Here is a 20,715-nt window from a genome sequence, read left to right as displayed (position 1 = left end):
TATGTTTATGGATTCATCATGAGAGGAGGGTCTTCCAGAAAGTAAGAAAGAGCAAATATTATGAATGGTTTTGCTCTTATAGTTTTCTGCCACAGAGCAGTTGAGATAATGTGAAGTAGGAGAAGACTATTTCAACTTAAAAATCTTCATTCAAATGTTTATTAGACTTGCTAAATGAACAGCAAGATGAAAAATAGCCACATTCTTGTAGGCACTTGACAAAATTGAAATACAATAAAACCTGGATGCTAAACACTGATATTGATGCTCCTGGTGTCAAGTCACTCTCAGCTCTAATCGATGTATATGCAAGCTTTAAAGCAGACCTCCAGGTACCTACATTCATATCCTAGCTGAATTTATACACAACTATATTTGTCACTCTTGAGGAATGAAGGCAAGCTGTTATCCAAACATGCTTTCCAGATATAAGACGAATACATTAGGCATTCCCTACCACCACTGCCAATGCCTTCCTTAAGGTTCTAGGTTAGCACTGTGCAGCAGAACTTTCTGCAATATGGAAATGTTTTATACTGCACTAAACAACACTGTGGCCATTAGCCATATGTGTCTGTGGAGCATTTGAAATGAGGCTGGCATGACCAAGGAGTTTAATTTTTAATTATCTTTGATTTCAAATAATTAAATGGCCACATGTGGCTTGTAGCTACTATATTGGACTGTACGACTCTGGAGCATTGTGGTGGCCTTTAAATTACCTCCCTGCCTCCAGCCTAATTCCCACTCTCCCTATGCTTCAGTCCACCCTTCATACTTCCTACTATCATCAGACTCTTTCTAAAACAAGTCTGATGATCTCACTTAGCTGTCGTAATCCATTAGTGGCTTCTCAGTTGGCTCTGATATAAATTCTAAGCCCCTAGTGTAGTAAGACATTTCATGACCTGGGTTTCCTTCTTCCAGGGGTCAGTGATGTCTGTACTCACTGCACTCCCACCCCTCACAACACAGAGGCTGCTGATCCACAGATCGGTGTCTTTGCAAGTCACACCACCTATGACTATGCTGCCTGCTTCACCAAGCCTTGACCACTGGCAAAGTACTGTTTGTGTTTTATGACTCAGATTAGACAGCATTTCTTCTCTGAAGACTTCCAACCCTTACACGTTCCCCTGCTCACCTCCTGTCTCCTAGCTATTTTATATCAGTTCCTTTTTACTTTACTTCCATCTGAAAACCTCATTTTCTTCTGCTTTTTCATTTTTCCCTATTTTAAAGGTTTAATATCTATATAGTAAAGTTTACCCTTTTTAGTCTAGAGTCTGAGTTTTGACAGACGTGTTTAGTTATAACTACTGCCATAATGAATCAGCTGTTCGCCCACTCCCACCCCTGGCAACCACTGATTTGTTTTGCTCTATAGTTCTGCCTCTCCTATATAAATGGAAAGATACAGTAGGTAGCCTTTGGAGTCTGGCTTCGTCCACTAAGCATAATGCATTTTAGATTCATCCATGTTTTTTCATGTGTCAATATTTGGCTCCTTTTCAATTGCTGAATAATGTTCCATTGTATGGATGCACCATAGTTTGTTGATCCATTCCTTAGTTGAGAGGCATTTTGGTAGTTTCCTGTTCCTGGTGATTACAAATAAAGCTTCTATAAACCTTTTCATATAAGTCTTTTTGTGTGTGGAAATTGGTTTATTTCACTTGGTAAATATCTAGGTGTAGGATTGCTGATTCATATGGTACCAATTTCCAAAATGGCTGTACCATTTTATATTCCATGTATGAAGGCTCCAGATGCTTCCTATCCTTGTGAGTACTTGTTATGTTTAGGGTTTATGGTGTTTTTTAAAATTTTAGCCATTGTAATAGGTGCATAGTAATATGTCATTTGGGAGTTTGGGTTTTTTTTTGCTTTTTGTTTTTTGTAGAGATGGGGGTTCTCCCTATGTTGCCCAGGCTGGTTTTGATTTCCTGGGCTCAAGCAATCCTCCCACCTTAGCCTCCCAAATCATTTTGGTTTTAATTTGCATTTTTCTCTAAAGACTAATGATATTGAAGACCTCTCATGTGCTGTTTGCCATCTACATATCTTTGCCAAGCAGTTATTTTCACTTTTAGTCTATTCCCCCTCCAGTATAACTGGCATTTCATTATGGACAACAAAACACATTTTGAGCCTCTTCAATCCCTTTTTAGTTCTCACTTATTTCTTATGTTAGAGTAATAAAAGTCATTTTATTATGATAGTCTCAAATAAAATTATGGAAATGTATATTTGCTTAGTAAAAGTGAAAACACATATAGTAATAATGCTTTAAAATATAAGTCACGAGAGAAAGTACATATAAGCAAAAATCCAAATGAAGTTAAAATGTGCAATACTTAGGTAAGAAAGATAAGGATAAGAAAGAGCGACTACATGTCTCACTTTTCAAGTCAGGGAACTGACATAATTTATTTGACCATTCGGAGGTCACACTGCAAGTTGTTTTCAAAGTTAATATATGATCAAGATCTTCTAGCTCCTGAACACTTTGCTTGAGGGTCCATTCATATTTAGTTTTACCCAGTCATACATACAAAATTACATTATTTCAGGTTAAAACATACTATATACCCTGTTAGTGGAACTTTGGTTTGTGTGTTTAACTGGAGGGCCAATAAATATTCATGTAATCTTCTGGATAACATATTGAAAAGGACAGCTGGCTCAGGAGGGATCATTTGCCTGGGTTAGTATCTGTTTCCATTTATATTAAGAAAATATTGCAAGAAGTTATTATCTGCCGGAGGGCTTAGGGGAATTCAGTGGAAGTCTGATATTGCATCTGATCACTTTTGACATTTACCTATTGTAACAAGGAAACTGTGTGAAGATAGCCAAGTGACTTTTTACAAAACACAATTTCAGAAGCTATAAAAGGAAAAAGGAGATGGCAGAGATAAAATACACTGCATTTGTAAAAATGAGAAACATGACTTGTCAGCAACACCTGCTTGTAACTATCAACCATTTCTATTGAGCCTGCTGAGAAATTATTCAAAGCCAAGTACATTGATGAGTGTGAAGTCTCATGTGCTTCAAAGGTAGTCAAGAGACACAGAGGACAGTAAGAAAGTGTAGTTTTATTGAACATTTTTAACCCTAAACTGGGGTTGATGAAATGTAATTTTATGATACTTTCTGAACACTTGAAAAGAAATAAGTTGTTCTTTATATTTTTATCTCTCAAGGCTACAAGTGACAACAAGGGCTTTTAAAGGTTGGGTAGATAAAATATTTAATTTTTTTCCAAACAGATTCTAAATCTCTAACAAGGGTACCAAAATATTGATTGCAAAAACTGGTTAAAAATTACTAAAGACATTTCTGATTTCTAATTGATAGTGGTAAATTATAACTACTTGGCATCTCATACCTTAGACCTCAAGCAGTAACAGTGAATGAATGAGAAAAGGAGTGGGCAGGAGTGGTCAAGACGTTTCAAAGACAAAAAAGTGACAACTCAGCAGGGCAGAGAAAATCTAAAACAGATACGGATAACACAGACCCACTCATTTCTTTAGAAACTCAGGGAGGCCTAGAACTTAAACTCAGGACAGAATGAAATACAACAACCATGAAATTTTATTTTTTAAATAAAAAAGCAAGCAAATATGAAAGAAAATAGAAGAAATAAAGGTAACTCAGGGAACAAAAGAAAGCTTCAAAAACTTACTTATAGTCACAAAAAGATATAATATTTACTACAAACTAACTGTCTTCCCAAAATCTCCATATTGAATCCCTAATTCCCAATGTGATGGTGCTTAGAGATGGGCCTTTGGGACATCGTTAGGGTTAGATGAGGTCATGAGAGTGGTGCCCCCATGATGGGATTGGTGCCCTCAGAAGAAGATGAAAAAGCCGGAGCTCTCTCTCCAACACGTGAGGATAGAGCAAGTAGGTAGCCATCTTAGTCTATTTTGTGCTGTTATAACAGAATACCACAGACTAGATAATTTACAAAGAACAGAAATATATTGGCTCACAGTTATGGAGGCTGGGAAGTCTAATATAAGGTGCACAGCATCTGGCCTTCTTGCTGTGTCATCCCATGGCGAAAGGAGGAAGGGCCAAAAGAGAACAAAAGGGGGTCAAATGTGCCCTTTTATAATGGTACCAATTCTACCATGAGGGTGTAATCCTCATGACCTATAGGAGAAGGAGCAGACCAATCCAGGATGCCAATATCGAATAAGAGGTCCAGAAAGAGAGACCAGAAAAACAGAATGGAAATTATCAAAGAAATAGTATAATAAAGGTTCACAAAACCAAACTAAAGGAAACAAGTCTCCTACTGACAAAGAACCATACCCAAATGCACCACTGCAATACTTCAAAACAAAAAAAGTACAGGGAAAATCTTAACCATTTTCAAAAAGAAAAGGTAATATAAGTATACCACATACAAGGAGCAAAAATCCTAATGCGTTCAAGTCTCTCAATAGTAACACTGGATGCTAGAAGAACACAATAAAGCAGTGCCTGTAAGTTTCTGAAGAAAAATCATTTTTTCAATCTAGAATTTCATACAATCTAGAATTCTAAGCCAGAATTCAATCAGAAGAAGGTAAAAATAAATACATTTTCAAACACTAAGAACTGAAAACACTGGTTTTATCCCTGCACAATATCTTAGAAAGCTGCTGTAGGATATGCTTCAACAAAATGAAAGAGTGAATCAGCAGGAACAGAAAATCAAACACCATATGTTCTCACTCATAAGTGGGAGTTGAACAATGAGAACACATGGACACAGGGAGGGGAACATCACACACCAGAGCCTGTTGGGGGTGCAGGAGGGCAAGGGAAGTGAACCTAGATGATGGGTCAATAGGTGCAGCAAACCACCGTGGCACATGCATACATATGTAACAAACCTGCACGTTCTGCACATGTATCTTGAAACTTCAAATAACAAAAAAATAAAAAGTGAATCAGAAAAGCTGACACAGAGTCCACCTTGGAGTGCAGCAACAATCCCTACGATGACACTGAGCAATAGACTAGAGAGCAAACTACCTACATCTGGGAGAAAGGTCTTCAGAGGAATAAATTAAATTGGTGATTTAAACAGCTTTTGGAGAAGCAATTAAGGATGTGTAGGAAAAAGACACAATCAGAAGTCTTGATTAGAAGTGTCAAAAGAAGGAAAGAAATTGTACACAAAAAGAAACAGAATCATAAACACTTTGGTGAGCAAGATTTACATGGTAAAACCACAAACAATGATAACTGGTTTAACTAAAAATTGTGATAAAACTACTTTGGGATAAGGAGAGGAAGTGGGATGCAGAGGAAGACTGCTAAATCCTCTATCAGAATAGGAGGTAAATAGATATTAACTAACATTGCAAAAATGAGAAATGGCTATATAGGAATATTATTAGAAATGTGAAGAAGAAACAGCTGAAAGATTTAAAATGTTTGCCTTGTGGTCACCAAACTAGAGAACATGGGAGAGTTAGGGAAAGAGACTGGAATTTTTTACTATAACCATTTTGGTTATGTTTATTTTTTTTAAGTTCACACATATATTACCTCAATTAAGTTGCTTTAATGCCTGACACTTCTCATAGAGCTCTTTGAGGAAAGAAATCTATAGATAGAGAAAATGGAAGGAAGACAATTAACTTGCTGTAAGTCTCTTAAATTGTCATGATACTGAGAGCAATTCGTTGTGAGTGGGAGGACAAAAAACATGGATAGCTACTAATTTAAGCAATCCCATTACTGGGTATATACCCAAAGGATTACAAATCATTCTATTATAAAGACACATGCACACATATGTTTAGTGCGGCACTATTCACAATAGCAAAGACTTGGAACCAACCAAAATGCCCATCAAGGATATACTGGATAAAGAAAATATGGAACATATGCACCATGGAATACTATGCAGCCATAAAAAAGGATGAGTTCATGTCCTTTGCAGGGACAAGGATGAAGCTGGAAACCATCATTCAAAGCAAACTGACACAAGAACAGAAAACCAAACACTGAAAGTTCTCATTCATAAGCAGGTGTTGAACAATGAGAACACATGGACACAGGGAGGGGAACATCACACACTGGGGCCTGTCTCAGGGTCGGGCACTAGGGGAGGGATAGCAGGGGGTGGAGAAATAGGGGAGGGAGAGCATTAGGAGAAATATCTAATGTAAATGACAGGGTGATGGCTGCAGCAAACCACCATGGCACATGTATCCTATGTAACAAACCTGCATGTTCTGCACATGTATCCCAGAACTTATTCTGTATAATAAAAAGAAAAAATTGCTCAGGCACAGGTTCTCATACCTATACTCTCAGCTGTTTGAAAGGCTGATGTAGGAAGATTTTTCGAGTACAGGATTTTGAGGCTACAGAGAGCTATGACAGCCCGGGCAACAAAGTTGCCCCCATCTCTGAAAAAAGAGGAACTGGTGAACGTGGGCACCCTTATTTATCTAGTTCATTTGTTAACAGAAATGGTTTCAATGTTTCATTATGACGTGTTTTTGCTGCAGGTCTGCAAATATTTCCGCCATGGTTTTGTATTAGAAGTTTTAGAAAATAACTTAGATATTAAATAAAAAGAACTGAAATCCTAGTATGAAATAAAATTACATACCATTTGCACTGTATTTATGTATTTAATAAAATATAAATACATATTTTAAAGCTCATTTAATAAAATGAGGTTTTCAAAATAGTTTTAAAAAAAGACAGAAAAGAGTCTGGCCAAAAAAAAAAAAAAAAAAAAAAAAACCCTATAGGGCTATAAGTGAAAGAAAAATGGTCCTAAGATTAAGCAACATTGAACAAGATCATATTGCAGTTTTGGAAATGAGCTGATGAAGCAACATCACAAAAATCTTGAGTTTCATAAAAATAAATTATTCAGATTAAGGGAAAGTCAAAGTAATGAGTACATATTTAAGTATTTTTCTCTATGTTTATGGACAGGTTAGGTTAGGAATGACATATGATTTTTTAAATGGGCAACTTAAGCTATACCTGTCTTAATAATCAGTACCAAGTTTTAAAAATAAATGTTTTTCCAGAAAATAAAAATGACATCTTAAAAAAATTTAAGTTGCTTTAATTATAAGAGATTTCCAATCACTAGAAGACTGTTTGCTCTCTTCCTTTTACATCATGTGAATTTTGAAATTGTTATACAGTTTTTATCATTGTAGAGCCATCTACTATTTTCTAATAATAATTTGATAAGGCTCTGTAATATCTCATAAATAAAAGGAACCCCATATTCAGGAACTAAATTGATCATCATAAAATTGGGCAACCAGCCCTTTGAAAGGTAGATTTGAGTGTTTGGGATGAAAGTATAATACCACACTTCAACCCTGCAACTGTTTCTTAAAAAGAATAAAGCAACTGGCTTTTCTGCCCTGCAGGGAAGAATTCCTTTAGTATATTTTAACATCAATAACTCTTTAAAGTTTTTTCCATTATTACTGAATCAGCTTGCTGTTTATTTGCTTGCTAAAAGCTACGCAATTTTACTCACTAAAATTACTCTCGTTGAACACAGAATTTCAACTTCTACCCCTTGACTGGAAAGTCCTAAGATGCTGGTTTTATTGAGCAATGGAAATATGTATCTTTTTCTGAGTCTTTGGGAAAAATGCAAAAATTGCTGAAATAGGGTTAATATTTATTTGGCTTAGTAGGACCAGATTTTCTATCATGACATTCAGACCCAAACAGGTCAAAAAAGATATTCTTGCTAGTTATTACAGAAGTTGGCAAGGTGATTTTCAGGGACATACAGAGAAATGAGAAGTATTGCCACAGAAGAAAAAAGGTGTATCTACAAATGGAAGGGTTTTTTCATTCTCTCTGTCCAGTTCCCAGACCCCACATACCTACAGATTTGAGGATTATGACTATTCTGAAGTTTCTTTGCTTCCTGCCACTCTAATGTCTAGACGTTTTGTCAGACTATGAGGAGAAAAATCATATCAAAAGAATACATGGACCCCTTGAAATATGGTGATCTATCTTAACATCTACTTAAAGAGAGTTACAGAAGAACAGTCGCTTTGCCAATGACACAATAATGAGTGACTTATAAGAATAATTTTCACAATGGAGTAAGAGAATCAAGGTAATTTTTAGACCTCTTCAATAAATATATGAAGAATCGAAAGCAAGAATATACTTCACAGAAATTTTTTGGACTGCCTTTCCTAGTGATGTACAGGGGAGTGGAGAACGAAGCATAAGAGAAAAGGATTGTTTTCGCACCTTTCCTACCACCCACCTTCTCGGTGATTTTTCTTGGTAGCTATAACATAGTCTCATTTACACCATCCATCGCAGACACTAAAAACAGTGGAGTGATACAAAGAAGAAATACGTTATGAATATATCTACAGAAAACCAACTACATAATTTGCAGGGTCCAGTGAAAAATGAAAATGTGGGGTCCTTGTTCAAAAATTATTAAGAGTATCAAGTTGGTAACAGACGACTAAACCAAACACCAGGCCCTTTTGAGCATGGTGGACTGTTTTTTCATTCTGAAGCTAGCCATGTGACCCCTGGCCCACCAAATGTTTCCAAACAACAAACTCATTTTAACCCAACCTCATGTTCCAGGATAGAACAGTCAAGTCATAGCTAATTACAATTCCTAATGTCATGAGATTTCTTTCAATTACCAATTTACTGTCAGTACTTAGCTATGCAAATTTTTAACAATTGGTATAAAATAAAAGCATGAACAGTTATATACGGTTGCTGAGTGTTCTCTCCAGCCATATAGTTAATAGTATCTATAGGATGCTTTCTGCCCTTAGCAACATGAGTTCAATTGAGTTCCCAAATTGCCAGTGATGGGCCCCTCTTCCCATTCTCCCATCTGACCATCTGCTTATTACCAACTGCAGGGTAACTAAAGTGTTCAACCACAAGAGAATGACTCATGGGTGCTGGGGGTTGGGGGATGCACTTTTTGAATATGCAGTCCTTAAAACACCAGCTGTTTGATTTTAGGTTTTGCAAATCAGTTGGCTATGAATTTCGGGGAAGACGTTTTCATCTTTGGAAAGCTAAATTTCACAGCATTCTAGAGGAAAACAAGTCACGCCGTCTGCTTTTTCTTAATTTGACCACAAAAAAACTTTAAAATACAAAACACATGTTTTTTTCCCATATCTTCACCTTCTGATGACAAAGAAAACTCTTTTGAAGGACACTTTGGCATATTCCAGGAAGGGACAACATCTATCTAAATGGGTGTGTCACAATATAACATACAAAGTCAGAATTTTTAGGAAGTAGCGATGGAAAATAAGCAAGATTAATATTATGCTCCAGTTTCTAAAGGCAGAAAAACAGATCAGGAGTTTCCACCATGTATTAAAGAGATGGGAACACTTTATGACAGTCTCCCATTATTCCTCCATGCTCAGTCTCCATTCATAGGAGCTGGGCTATCAGGGATCTTAAGGAAGCAATAATTATGAGGGCAGGAGGGACCCCAACCCCACAAAGCACCTCTCCTTACCTCCCCACAAACCTCCTTGGATTATATACCCCTTTACCATCATAAGATTTTTATTAAAAGGGCTGCCACTTATCTAGGGACACACATTCCCTCCTCCTCAGAATGACCTTCCAGTTCCTCACCATTCTCTCAGTCTACACCTGGACTCAGTAATTCACTCCTCCTCTCTACCCTTGCTGCATGTTACATTTACCATGTATTTTCCATCTGCATTTTGCTTTGCATATTTTTATAAGTTCATCCCTCGTCTCCCCAACCAGACAGTGAGTTTCTTGAGGGCAAATACCATGTGTTGCTTTATTATTGTCTTCCCCTCTGGGCCTAGCATAGTGCTTGTTATTAAGAAGATGCTATTCAGAAATGTGTTGATTGATGTAGTAATTGACCCTTCTGCTCCAACCCACAAATTTAAGCTAGTTAGTAGGTAATTTTCACATATTATTGAAAGAAAAACAACTGGAATCATCTAACTTTTTAAAAATGTTTATTTTCACATCAGGTCACAGATTCTAAATCCAAACTAACTTCCTTTGCCTCTTCAAGCTAATGACATGTTTAACCTTGACAAATTAATGGAAATGTGAACTAATGAGAGTTTATGCTATCGATTGCCTTTGAAGTATTTATTTTTGTCACACTCATTTCAGAAACTTCTCTTGTAAGTTTGGCATGATTGATGCAAAATCCACTTTCACTGTTTAATACTTTCCTCCACATGTAACTCCACTTTGTGGGATCTATTAACAAGAAGATAATTAAAGGTAAACATGAGTCGCAGACTTTTCTTTCTCTGAAATGATAAACACATGAACAGCAAGGAAAAAAGAGGAGGGTAGGGGAATCTAATAATCCCTTCCCTTAGGATTTCAGGAAGAATCTATCACCAAAGCAAGAAAAGTCCTCCAGGTAACCATCCTGTCTTCTTTATGGGGACTGACCCAAGGTGGAAATCAACAAGAGTTCATTGTCTGGATCAGCCCACTTTGACCAGTGACTAAGGAGTGGGAGTAGACCACGCAAGGTTCCAAAAGAGAACCCCACACCAAAAATGGGAGGATCACTGCTTTCAGTAGTGATATGGCTACAGACCCCAAGAATCCAAGCCTTCCAAACTCACTTAGAGGACATCCAATCCAACTGATTATCTCTGAATATTCCACTAAAACAAGTGTGGTACATGGAGCAGAGCCAAAAGAGTCCATTCCACTATGGGAAAATATAAAACATTTTGCCATATAAATAGACAATATTGTTTTATCTATAAAGGAATAAAGCAATAGAAAAGATGGGCTTCTTTTTTCCATAATTTATGTGATTTTCAATTAAAAGGAAATTTCTAACTAGTGACACATTGTCTCCTTCCTAAATGTCAGTATGTCCAAAGCCAAATGACATATTGCAACTTTTCCCAAATATCTGTGTATCCTAAGCACACTGTGTCACCAAGACTGATCCAAAGACTTGATTTATGTTGCTGCCTGACAGATGATGTCTGCAAGGCATGCTGTCTAAATGGACTGTGCTCCGGCAGTTACCTTAGTCATCAGTTCTCAGGGAATTAATGAGTACCATTCATCCCAATAATAGAAACCAAGGTCAGGGCCTCTTCCTTGCTCTGTAATTCCATTAGCATTGCACTGAATGCACTTAGGTCATAAGCTCTGTAGACCTTATCACCGAGCAAATGGAGCTGCATCTCGTTTTCAGAGTGAATCCTCTCTGAGCACACCTCTTGTCAGAGATGTGTTGTGCATCAACATTCAGTGCACTTACACATGTAGGGAAAACTCTAGTAAAGGAAGAGTGAGGCTGCCTTCAGCTGCCAAGAGTTCCAAGCACTGTTTTTATTAAAGTAAATGCCAATAGAAAACATTTGTAATAAAACCATGTCAGGTACTTCCAGTTGCTGAACATACATTTTTAAACTGTGTGCTCACTTGTATTTTATGCAAGTCCCTCAGTCATTTGATGTGGCTACCATTGAATTTATTTCTACTTTCATTCTTTTATTTTGATCTCTATTCTTTTATCTTAGTTTTTATTCAAACTACCCTAATAAAGTTAAAATGGCCCTGAAACTAAGTTATTACCTTGAGCAAATAATTCTGTTTACAGCAAAACTTTCATCTTGAAGTCTCAACCAGCAAGCTTTTCTAAACTAAGTCTCACCAGTCATTCCCTTGCTCTTCATAATTTAAATTGCTTTCAACCTCTAACATATCAAAAAAGAAGGTAGTAACCCCAAGGTTTGAAGCCACAGGGAAGGATTTGAACTGTGGCTTTGACACTTGTTTTCTCAACACTGAAGTTAGGATGATTATTATACTTTCACAGCTACTTCACACTATTGCTATAAGGATTTAAAGTAACAGAGTTCTGCAGTGCCTGGAAATTAACAAGTAATAGCTTATCACTGTTGGGCATACAAATTATGTGTGTGTGTGTGTGTGTGTGTGTGTGTGTGTAAATCTGTTTTGAAACATTTGGAGTTTTATGCCCTATAAATTTCAAATGATCTACAGTAATAGAGGAGAACAGAGGCATAAATAAGTCAAAACAGAAAATCATCCAAAGACCATTTGTATGTGTTTTGAAGTATGTTTTTAAATTTCATTTCAAATGTCAGAATTTCTAATATCCAAAGAAATTACTTCACACAAAAAAATGACACCATGATGTGAAGTCCTAACTAAACAGGATCTGAAGAGCTGTTCAATTTTCTCTGCTTTTCTCTCTTCTCCTCCCACTTTGCCTGTCAAAAGACAGATGCAGCAAAGAACCTGCTTCAGGCAAAATTCCTGACTTCCACTCACCCTTGAATTGGGACCACTCATAAAATGTTTAGTTCTTGGCTTAGAGGCAGGCTGTACTCATCAAATAAAAGCACCAGATACTCACGAAGCAAGTAATAGATTAGAGATCTGAGCCAGAAAAGTAAGAGATGCAGGGCGGTGGCTACACTCAGTAACAGCAAAGGCTATGAAATCTGATAGACTAGGGTTCTAAGCCCTGTTTAGCATATAAGACCTTGGACAAATTAACAACTGCTATATGCCTCAGTTTCCTCTACTGTAAACTTGTAATCACATCACATATTTCATATGATTTATTAAGGAGTGTTTTTAAATGTATATATACACTTATATATATATACACATGTATATCATGTAGCACAGTGCTTGGCTCAGGTAGGTACTCATAAGAGGTAAGAAGAAAAACGGTTAATGATATTCAATAAGTATGAAAGTATGTGTGTTTATGTGTGTAGGGCTCAATGTAGGTGATTAGGAGATCTATATCATGCTGATTTCCCTCTGAATAATAAACTCTTAGAAGTTGGTGTTTTCCCACAGAAACCTACAACCATCATCTTTTTTGTGAAATCAGATAAAATGAACTCTTGACCTCTTCCAGTGTCTATCTAATCCACCAAACACATCTCTTTCATAATTGAAGTTATTTTCCTGTGTTGATAGTTAGGGGATATTGCTCTGTATAATCCTGTAGTAAGCAAAGTGTTCCTTCAATTCTAACAGTATTACAGGTTTACCCCATGTGGAAAGAAACCAAGTTGGCAGCTACACACAAGGACATATACACCCCTCGGTAGTGATAAGAGAAATATTTAAAAGATAATAGAAATAAAAAGAATGACAGTTAATACTTATAGATCCATTCTTAGATGTCAGGCATTGTTCTCACTTTTCCTATGAAAGCTCATTTAATTCTCAGATGCAGTCTGTGACATCAGTGCTATTAGTTTACTCATTTTACTGTTGAAAAACAAACTCGGAGAAGTTAGGTAATTTTGCAGAAGCCACAGGATAGATAACAATATACGCATTATGGCCAGGGAGACCAAATCATTTATGAGCCACCCATTCCAAGACACTGTTGAACGTGAAAGGGGGCAAAAACAGGAACTGAAGTTCACCCTCATTAGGGTTGAAAACCAAATACCTTGCAATGCCTATATCATTTTTTAAAATCAGCACATTAATGAGTTCTTATTGTGTTTATACTTGAAAAAATATATTTATTTTCCTAAGATTCTAAGATGATCATTAACATGCTCTAGGTAAGGTGTTCTTCATTAAAGCCGTTAGTGCTTATGGTAAATAAAAATGTATCTCAGCTTCCAACATGATGAGTTTCACTTCAGGGACACAGGCTCAGCCAATATTTTCATATGCTATCTATAACCTTTCACAATAGAAGAATGAACAAGGTACTGGCTCATTAACTCACTAATTGTCCTTCCTTGCCATGGTTATTAGCTAATGTTCTGCCTTTTGCTGCAAAGCATGTGCAAGATTGCAAGTTCAAGGAATAGACATCCCTGAAGCATACTGAATGGTGGGTTATGTCACTGTATCTTTCTGCAGATCAAAGCAGTACCTGATTCCACAGGGAGAGCAACAACACAGAGTCGTTGACAGGTTTCTGAGCAGGGGCTCACAGTCTTGAAGGGAGAAAGGAAAGAGAATGGGTTTCTAGATTGGTAGAAACTCCTTGAGGGAGTTTCCAGAAACACTGTATACTACTGATGTCCACCCCAGAAATAGTTATCTTGGTAGCTACTTGAACATTTACATTGAAGTCAACCTGCCAGGAAAATCTGTATGCCCGTATGTGTGGCTCTCCTCACACATATAAATAAATAATTAAAAGAAAATAAGTGGGCCAGGCACAGTGGCTCACACATGTAATTCCAGCACTTTGGGAGGCCGAGGCAGGCTGATCACCTGAGGTAAGGAGTTTGAGACCCGCCTGGTCAACATGGTGAAACCCCATCTCCACTAAAAATACAAAAAAAAAGGTGTGGTGTCGCACACCTATAATCCCAGCTACCTGGGAGGCTGAGGGCAGGAGAATGGCTTGAACCCAGGAGGCAGAGATTGAGGAATGCAGTGAGCCAAGACTATGCCACTGCACTCCAGCCTGGGCAACACAGCAAGACTCTGCCTCAAAAAAAGAAAAAGAAAAAAGAAAATAAGTGTACATTGTTTTTAAAAGACATATAACATTTTACCAATCCTAAACATTTTTATATTTTAATATTTTGACATTTGAGAGTATCTTATAGTCAATGGAGCATCATTATTTAGTTAGCAGTGTTTCTTCCCGCCCCCCACCCCCTGGTAGCATATAAAATAAAGGCATGTCTTACTATCCATGGCACTGCAGATTTGATAAAATGCATTATATATCAGACATTAGCAAGATATCAGCACCATGTAAAGGTAAATCAGAAAGAAGAGGTAAGATGTGACAACACACCAACCTTTAAAGCTTAGTACATGAGTGGGAAGTTGGTTATAACTTCTTTACCAAGTGGCTACTACCCATATTAACACATATTTCTTTCCTTCCTTGTTTTCTTTTCTCAATAAAATAAAATGGTAGAAATTAAATTTCTGTCATTTATTATAGCTCTCTTAAATTGTTGATTATTGTCTCTAGAATATAAGCTCATGGGGCACAAATCTCCCTAGGAGCTTCTTAGAAATTCACCTCCTGCCTAGACATTCTAATTGAGATGGGCCCCAGTAAGGCCCAAATAGCTGTCTTTTTAACTCTTGGTTAATTATGATCAGCCCAAAGTTTGAGAACCCCTGGTCTGTGTTTGGAATTGGCCTATCACTGCAAAGGACTTGAATTTAGAAACTCTGGTCTCAGTAGTATGCACAGGACCCCATTTGAGAGAAATCAGTGTGATTTCAAAAGGCAAATATACTGACAAAGGAAGGAATTCTGACATTGCATTGTTTCCTTTGGGGCTGGGACTGAAAGAACATGTATTGGTGATGTCCCTGATACCTATTTCTGTTGGGGTTTTTTTAGCTGTGCCCCATAAAATCGGACGCATCATTGATGGGAGTCCTGCAGATCGCTGTGCAAAACTAAAAGTGGGAGACCGGATCCTAGCAGTGAATGGCCAGTCTATCATCAACATGCCTCACGCTGACATCGTGAAGCTCATCAAGGATGCAGGTCTTAGTGTCACCCTTCGCATCATTCCTCAGGAGGGTGAGTGCCTGAGGCAGCCTTGCAGAGAGGCAGTCAACACACGGACACACTCACTGGCTGTTGTCAGCCTGCCCGCCAGGGTCGTGGAGTGCACCTGCCTGCCATCAGTGTGGCGTCAGAGTGTCAGAGGTTGATTATTATTTCCACCTTTGCAAAAACTCACACTCAGTTGTAATCCATATCCTGTTTACTCAGTACCTATTTCATTCAGAGGTCAAGCTATGTGGCATTCCAGGCCACATAGAGTGAATTCCGAGACACCAGGTTATTCAGTCATTCCATGTGGGCCCCCGTTTTTATAGTTATATTAAGTCAGAACTCATTCAGTAGAGGTGACAGAGTTATAAATCTGAAAAAAAAAATTATGTTAACAGTAAATCTCTAGAGGATTCTTCAAAGTCAGGTTGGTTTTGAAAAACGTGAAGTTTTGTGGCATAAGAAGAGCTCATTTAGAAAATGTTGCATCTGATAAGAATTTAAAATTCCCACAGAGCCTTTTGAATTTGTCTATACAAGGACTCCCTCCTGAGGCTCAAAACAGTAGTGAACAGTACAATTCATAACCATGCCCTAAGGGGCCATGGAGCTGTGAACATCACTGCACCATAAATTCACCATTTTCAGAGACAGTGAGTCCGTGACTTGTTTCTGTCTGCTGATTCATCAATGATATTGAAGAATTCCATTTCTGGAGCTCACTGATGAATGTCCCACACAGAGGCTGATTGGCTTACTCAACTTGCTACCCTTTGTTTTATTCAGTCCCCAATTCCATTTTAGGATTATCTGACATGCGGGCACCAAATGGCTAAACAGCCACTTGACTTTAAATATAAAACAGTAGTTCTCAACGCGGGTGGTTTTTTCCCCCCAGGGGACATTTGGCAAAGTCTGGAGGCATTTTTGACTGTCCTGATTGGGGTGGGCACGCTGCTGGCATCTAGTGGGTGGAGGCCAAGAATGCTGCCAACCATCCTAAAATACACAGGACGGCTGCCCAAAGGAAAGAATCACCCAGCCCAAAATGCCTACAGTGCTGAGGCAGGGAAACCCTGATATAAATGGAGAAGACATTAAAAGATTTGGACTATGGGGGAAAAAGAGGAAGAAGAGTTTGTAGGAGAATGCTAATAGATTACCTCCCTTTTCTTACCCAATCATAAAAAGAGACAGAGAAAAGAAAATGACTATGCTTTTTTTAAAGCTACTATCTGCAGACACCAATATGTATAAACTATTCAATGGAAATTAACTGCAAACAAGGCTGCTCACTGAAAATCTAAATGCTTCCCAGTTTTCCGAGTCTGGAATGTGTCTGTTGGGCCCTTACGCCAATATATAGAGTCAATTTCAGTTGAAAATCTGATGTTATTAGGAAAGAAATCTGGAAGCAGTTATTTAAGAACAGTTTTGTGAATCTTCCTATGTCCATTTTTGCTTCTTTTTTCTTTCTGGAGAAATGCGGAGTCCAGTGGGCTATGAGGCAATAAGACTGACAAGGGATGAGGAAAAGATTGTAAAAAGTGTTTTCCTTTTTATGGTTCATTCCTTATCCACACTTTGAAAGACTCTTCAGACTGTTTATTACAAGTAAAATGTGGCGGCGGATCCATTTGCGAAAATAGAATATGTGTTAGAGCTTAGTCTTTTGAATTATTTTTTTCATAGTTTTATGGGGTTTTTCGGTAATCTTTTCTTCTGGCAGAATGACAAGATACTGTTTATAACCTTGTTGCGCAGTGATCATTAATGAAAGAATACAGATATCAGAAGTGGTATTAGAACTTGATAAGTTTCACCTGCTATCTAAACACCTAACAGAAACAGAAATAACCAAAGCCTGAGCCATCTGCAGAGGCAAGGTCACCACCTCTGATCACCTCTTTCCCCATATCAATGCTAACCTGACTTCATCTGGTGCTTTGGTTCTCCATCGTAGAGCTCAACAGCCCCACCTCGGCACCCAGCTCAGAGAAGCAGAGTCCCATGGCGCAGCAGAGTCCCCTGGCACAGCAGAGTCCCCTGGCACAGCCAAGCCCAGCCACTCCCAACAGCCCCGTCGCCCAGCCAGCACCACCTCAACCACTTCAGTTGCAAGGCCATGAAAATAGGTAAAGTTTCCTCTGATTTTTGTGATTCTGAGAGGCGAGGGGGTGGGGAGAGGAGGGAGCATTTGGGGATAGTACAGGACAGGCAGAGAGATTTTTCATAAAGTAGAAATCGCTGTGCGCACCTGTGTGTGATTTTGAGGTTGTGTGTGTGTGTTATAGATATGGTTTTATTAGTAAAGATAGCTGAGTGTCTGTCCTTCACAAAGAGAGACGCTTTCCTGAAGAAATGGTGAGCAGTTGCAGATGAGTAGGGCTTAACAGTTGAAGGTGTGTTAAAGGGAATCCAGAGTGAAAAACATACTCAAAGGCCCTCTGGTAGGAGCGAGCATGCAGCATGAAAGATAGAAAGATGGCCAATATAGCGGTGGCAGGGGGAGGAGTGTATGATGTCAGATGTAGCCAGTGAGGGTGGCCAGGGCCATCCCTAAAGGGCCTCGTAAGCATGCTTGTTCAATGTTTTGATCTTTAAGTGCAATGGGCTTTGAATGGTCTTAAGCTGAGGACTGATATCATTGGATTTGCTTTATAAGAAGGCCTCTCAGTCTGCCCTGCAGAGAGCAGACAGGAGGCTGGCAGGGTAAATGCAGGTTAAGCAGTTAGAAGTTGGCTGCAGACATCCACTGGACCATGAAGGCCATGACTAAGAGAATGCTGAAGGATTTGTAGGCATCAATAAGTATTAGCAGCCAAGTGTGCTGGTTCACGCCTATAATCCCAGCACTTTGAGAAGCCAAGGTGTGAGGATTGCTTGAGCCCAGGAGTTCAAGACCAGCCTAAGCAATGTGGTAAAACCCCATCTCTACAAAAAATACAAAAATTAGCCAGTCATAGTGGTACTCGCCTGTAGTTACAGCTACTTGGGAGGCTGAGGCAAGAGAATCACTTGAGCCCAGGAGGCAGAGGTTGCAGTGAGCTGAGAACGTTCCCATTGCACTCCAGCCTGGGTGACAGAGTGAGACTCTGTCTCAAAAATAAAATAAATTAGCATTTTTACTGAGTATAATAGCCTTACATCCTCCTACTCACAATCTAATGAGGTTCTTCTATTCCACACGTAGCATTCGAGATAGGCATCATAGACTAATGAATAAGACACTTTGAACTTCCAGAAAAACAATGTCATAAGAACAACACTGTCTTCTCATTGTGACTTGTAAATAACAAGGATCCTGGGTTGAGCCATTAAAGAAAAAGATGAAGACATGTTCCCATGATGCTTTCTCCCTTTTCGTGGGAGAAAAACAGAACAACTCACAGAAACACGTCTGCATACAAACCCCTCGCTAGCCTTTTTCATGATTCTAATGTTTTCTGAACATCTGCTTCTCATCCCTCTCCTCCCATGACGGTGAAGATGAAGTGAGACTCTGTTTTTGATTCCCAGAACTCTCTGGGTTCATCATTCACATTGTTGCAAAGCAAACTCTGTTCCCTGTGCCACAGGTGGCATTTCTACAAAGCCTCATTCTACTGATTTCCCATTTGCTTTCATAGAAAATAAATGTCTGGTTGTCCTCAGCTGCTTATGTTTTTAATATGTGCAAGGAAGAGAAAAGCCCCATAAAGCAAATGATGCAGAAGTGAGAATTTGACAATCCATAAGAAGGGTAGGTCCTAGGTGTCTCAGTAATGAGCCTCAGATGTGTTTGCTCTCACCGTCTATCACTTCGACAGATTGCACTGGCTTTCCCCAGAATTCATCTTAGACTCTAGAGGAAGGACTTGAGTGCCCCAGCAGTCCCCAAGCCAGCTTCAGGTTCTTCTTGCTGTGGTCAATTAATCTTGCAGCCACATTGCATTCTCCTTTCCAGAGTTGGATTTCCCTGGACATGGCTCTTGCTTCCAGGTTTGGGTGGGTGAGCGCATCCCTGGCATGCTATAGCCCTGAGGGGAGAACCACAGCTGGATACAGCCACTGCCATATCCCATCTGCCACCAGCTCACAACTGGGATACCTTGTTCCCTATCACAGAAGCAGTGGTCTCTGGACATCCTTACTGCAGAATGAAATATTCCTAACTCTGGGATTCACAGATGGACCTAATCCAAATGTTTATAAGTCACCAATATATTTGCCCAGAGTTTAAGGTATTTTTCTGCTTCTACTACTACATTGCTTCTAAGGTATTTTGCTTCGATTACTGTATTAACAGCTTAGGAAGTGCTCATTCCAACTCTAGGGCCCTTTATTGGCCCTTGGGTTTACTGGCTGAACTCTGATTCCTGGTGGTGGCTCATTTATATATGAATGAAGAGGTTCAGTAATCTTACAGGTACCGGAAACATTTTTCCTGATTACATTTAAAGACATCCATGGTATCAGAGAGAAAACTCTTTGCCATTTTTTAGGTCAGGCTGGAGATGTCTCTAAGACAGTTTATAAGCCAAGTGCATAGTATGAATTTCCTCTTTCTCCATTTGTCCAAGGAGTGCCCACCTACATGTCAAATTGAGCCAGTTCTCATATTAGAGCGGGACAAAATAAAATGGCAGTCTGCTTGCAAATGTCTATGTTGTGAGTTAGAATGAGTGATATTTTTTCCTGCATATTTACTCTTGGATTGACTTCCTATGACACCCCATACACTTCTCCCCATTTCTCAGTCTTTTAACATGTTTTGGGTGTGTGCTCAGGAAGCATGAAACAATTTTAATATGAAGATAAGCAAAAACACTATTCAAGGAGAAGCATTTGTTGAAAACAGTGGAAGAGCTGTTATGGAATATATTTCAAAACTAAGTCTAAATAGCAGAGTTCACCTTCTCTAGCAAGGGCAATTGATATTTGCAGTTTAATTGGCAAGGTCAGTGAAAGACCATTGGAAACCGACTTATTTCACAGACTTTGAACTCTAGATGCCCAGGACTGGAAGTGATTCTTGAAGGGCCACGTGATGTGCATTCTTACCATGGGCAGCATTTCTTTGTTCTGGAACTTTTTCATACCACAAAAAACTGCTAGAATGTACCATTTACAGTCTGGTTTTTATCATTTCTAAAGTCTCTTCAACAATGGAATTAATAGCTATGAAGGGT

At 38.6% G+C, this 20,715-nt stretch overlaps 1 protein-coding gene across 6 annotated transcripts in view; it reads left to right on the top strand.

The window, feature by feature from the left end:
- MAGI2 (membrane associated guanylate kinase, WW and PDZ domain containing 2) overlaps nucleotides 1–20,715 on the top strand; it is a 1,459,815-nt gene that overhangs the window by 1,322,196 nt on the left and 116,904 nt on the right. For all 6 annotated transcript variants that reach the window (XM_064374940.1, XM_021667866.2, XM_064374946.1 and 3 more), the window contains 2 exons: nucleotides 15,383–15,568; nucleotides 17,508–17,679. In XM_064374940.1, coding sequence (XP_064231010.1) covers nucleotides 15,383–15,568; nucleotides 17,508–17,679 — 358 coding nt within the window. The remainder of the gene's footprint in view (nucleotides 1–15,382; nucleotides 15,569–17,507; nucleotides 17,680–20,715) is intronic.

The sequence above is a fragment of the Aotus nancymaae genome, unplaced genomic scaffold (genome assembly GCF_030222135.1).
Source record: "Aotus nancymaae isolate 86718 unplaced genomic scaffold, 86718_ANA_hifiasm-v0.15.2.pri h1tg000002l, whole genome shotgun sequence".
Lineage (NCBI taxonomy): Eukaryota > Metazoa > Chordata > Mammalia > Primates > Aotidae > Aotus > Aotus nancymaae.
This window is presented reverse-complemented; position numbering and strand designations above follow the sequence as displayed.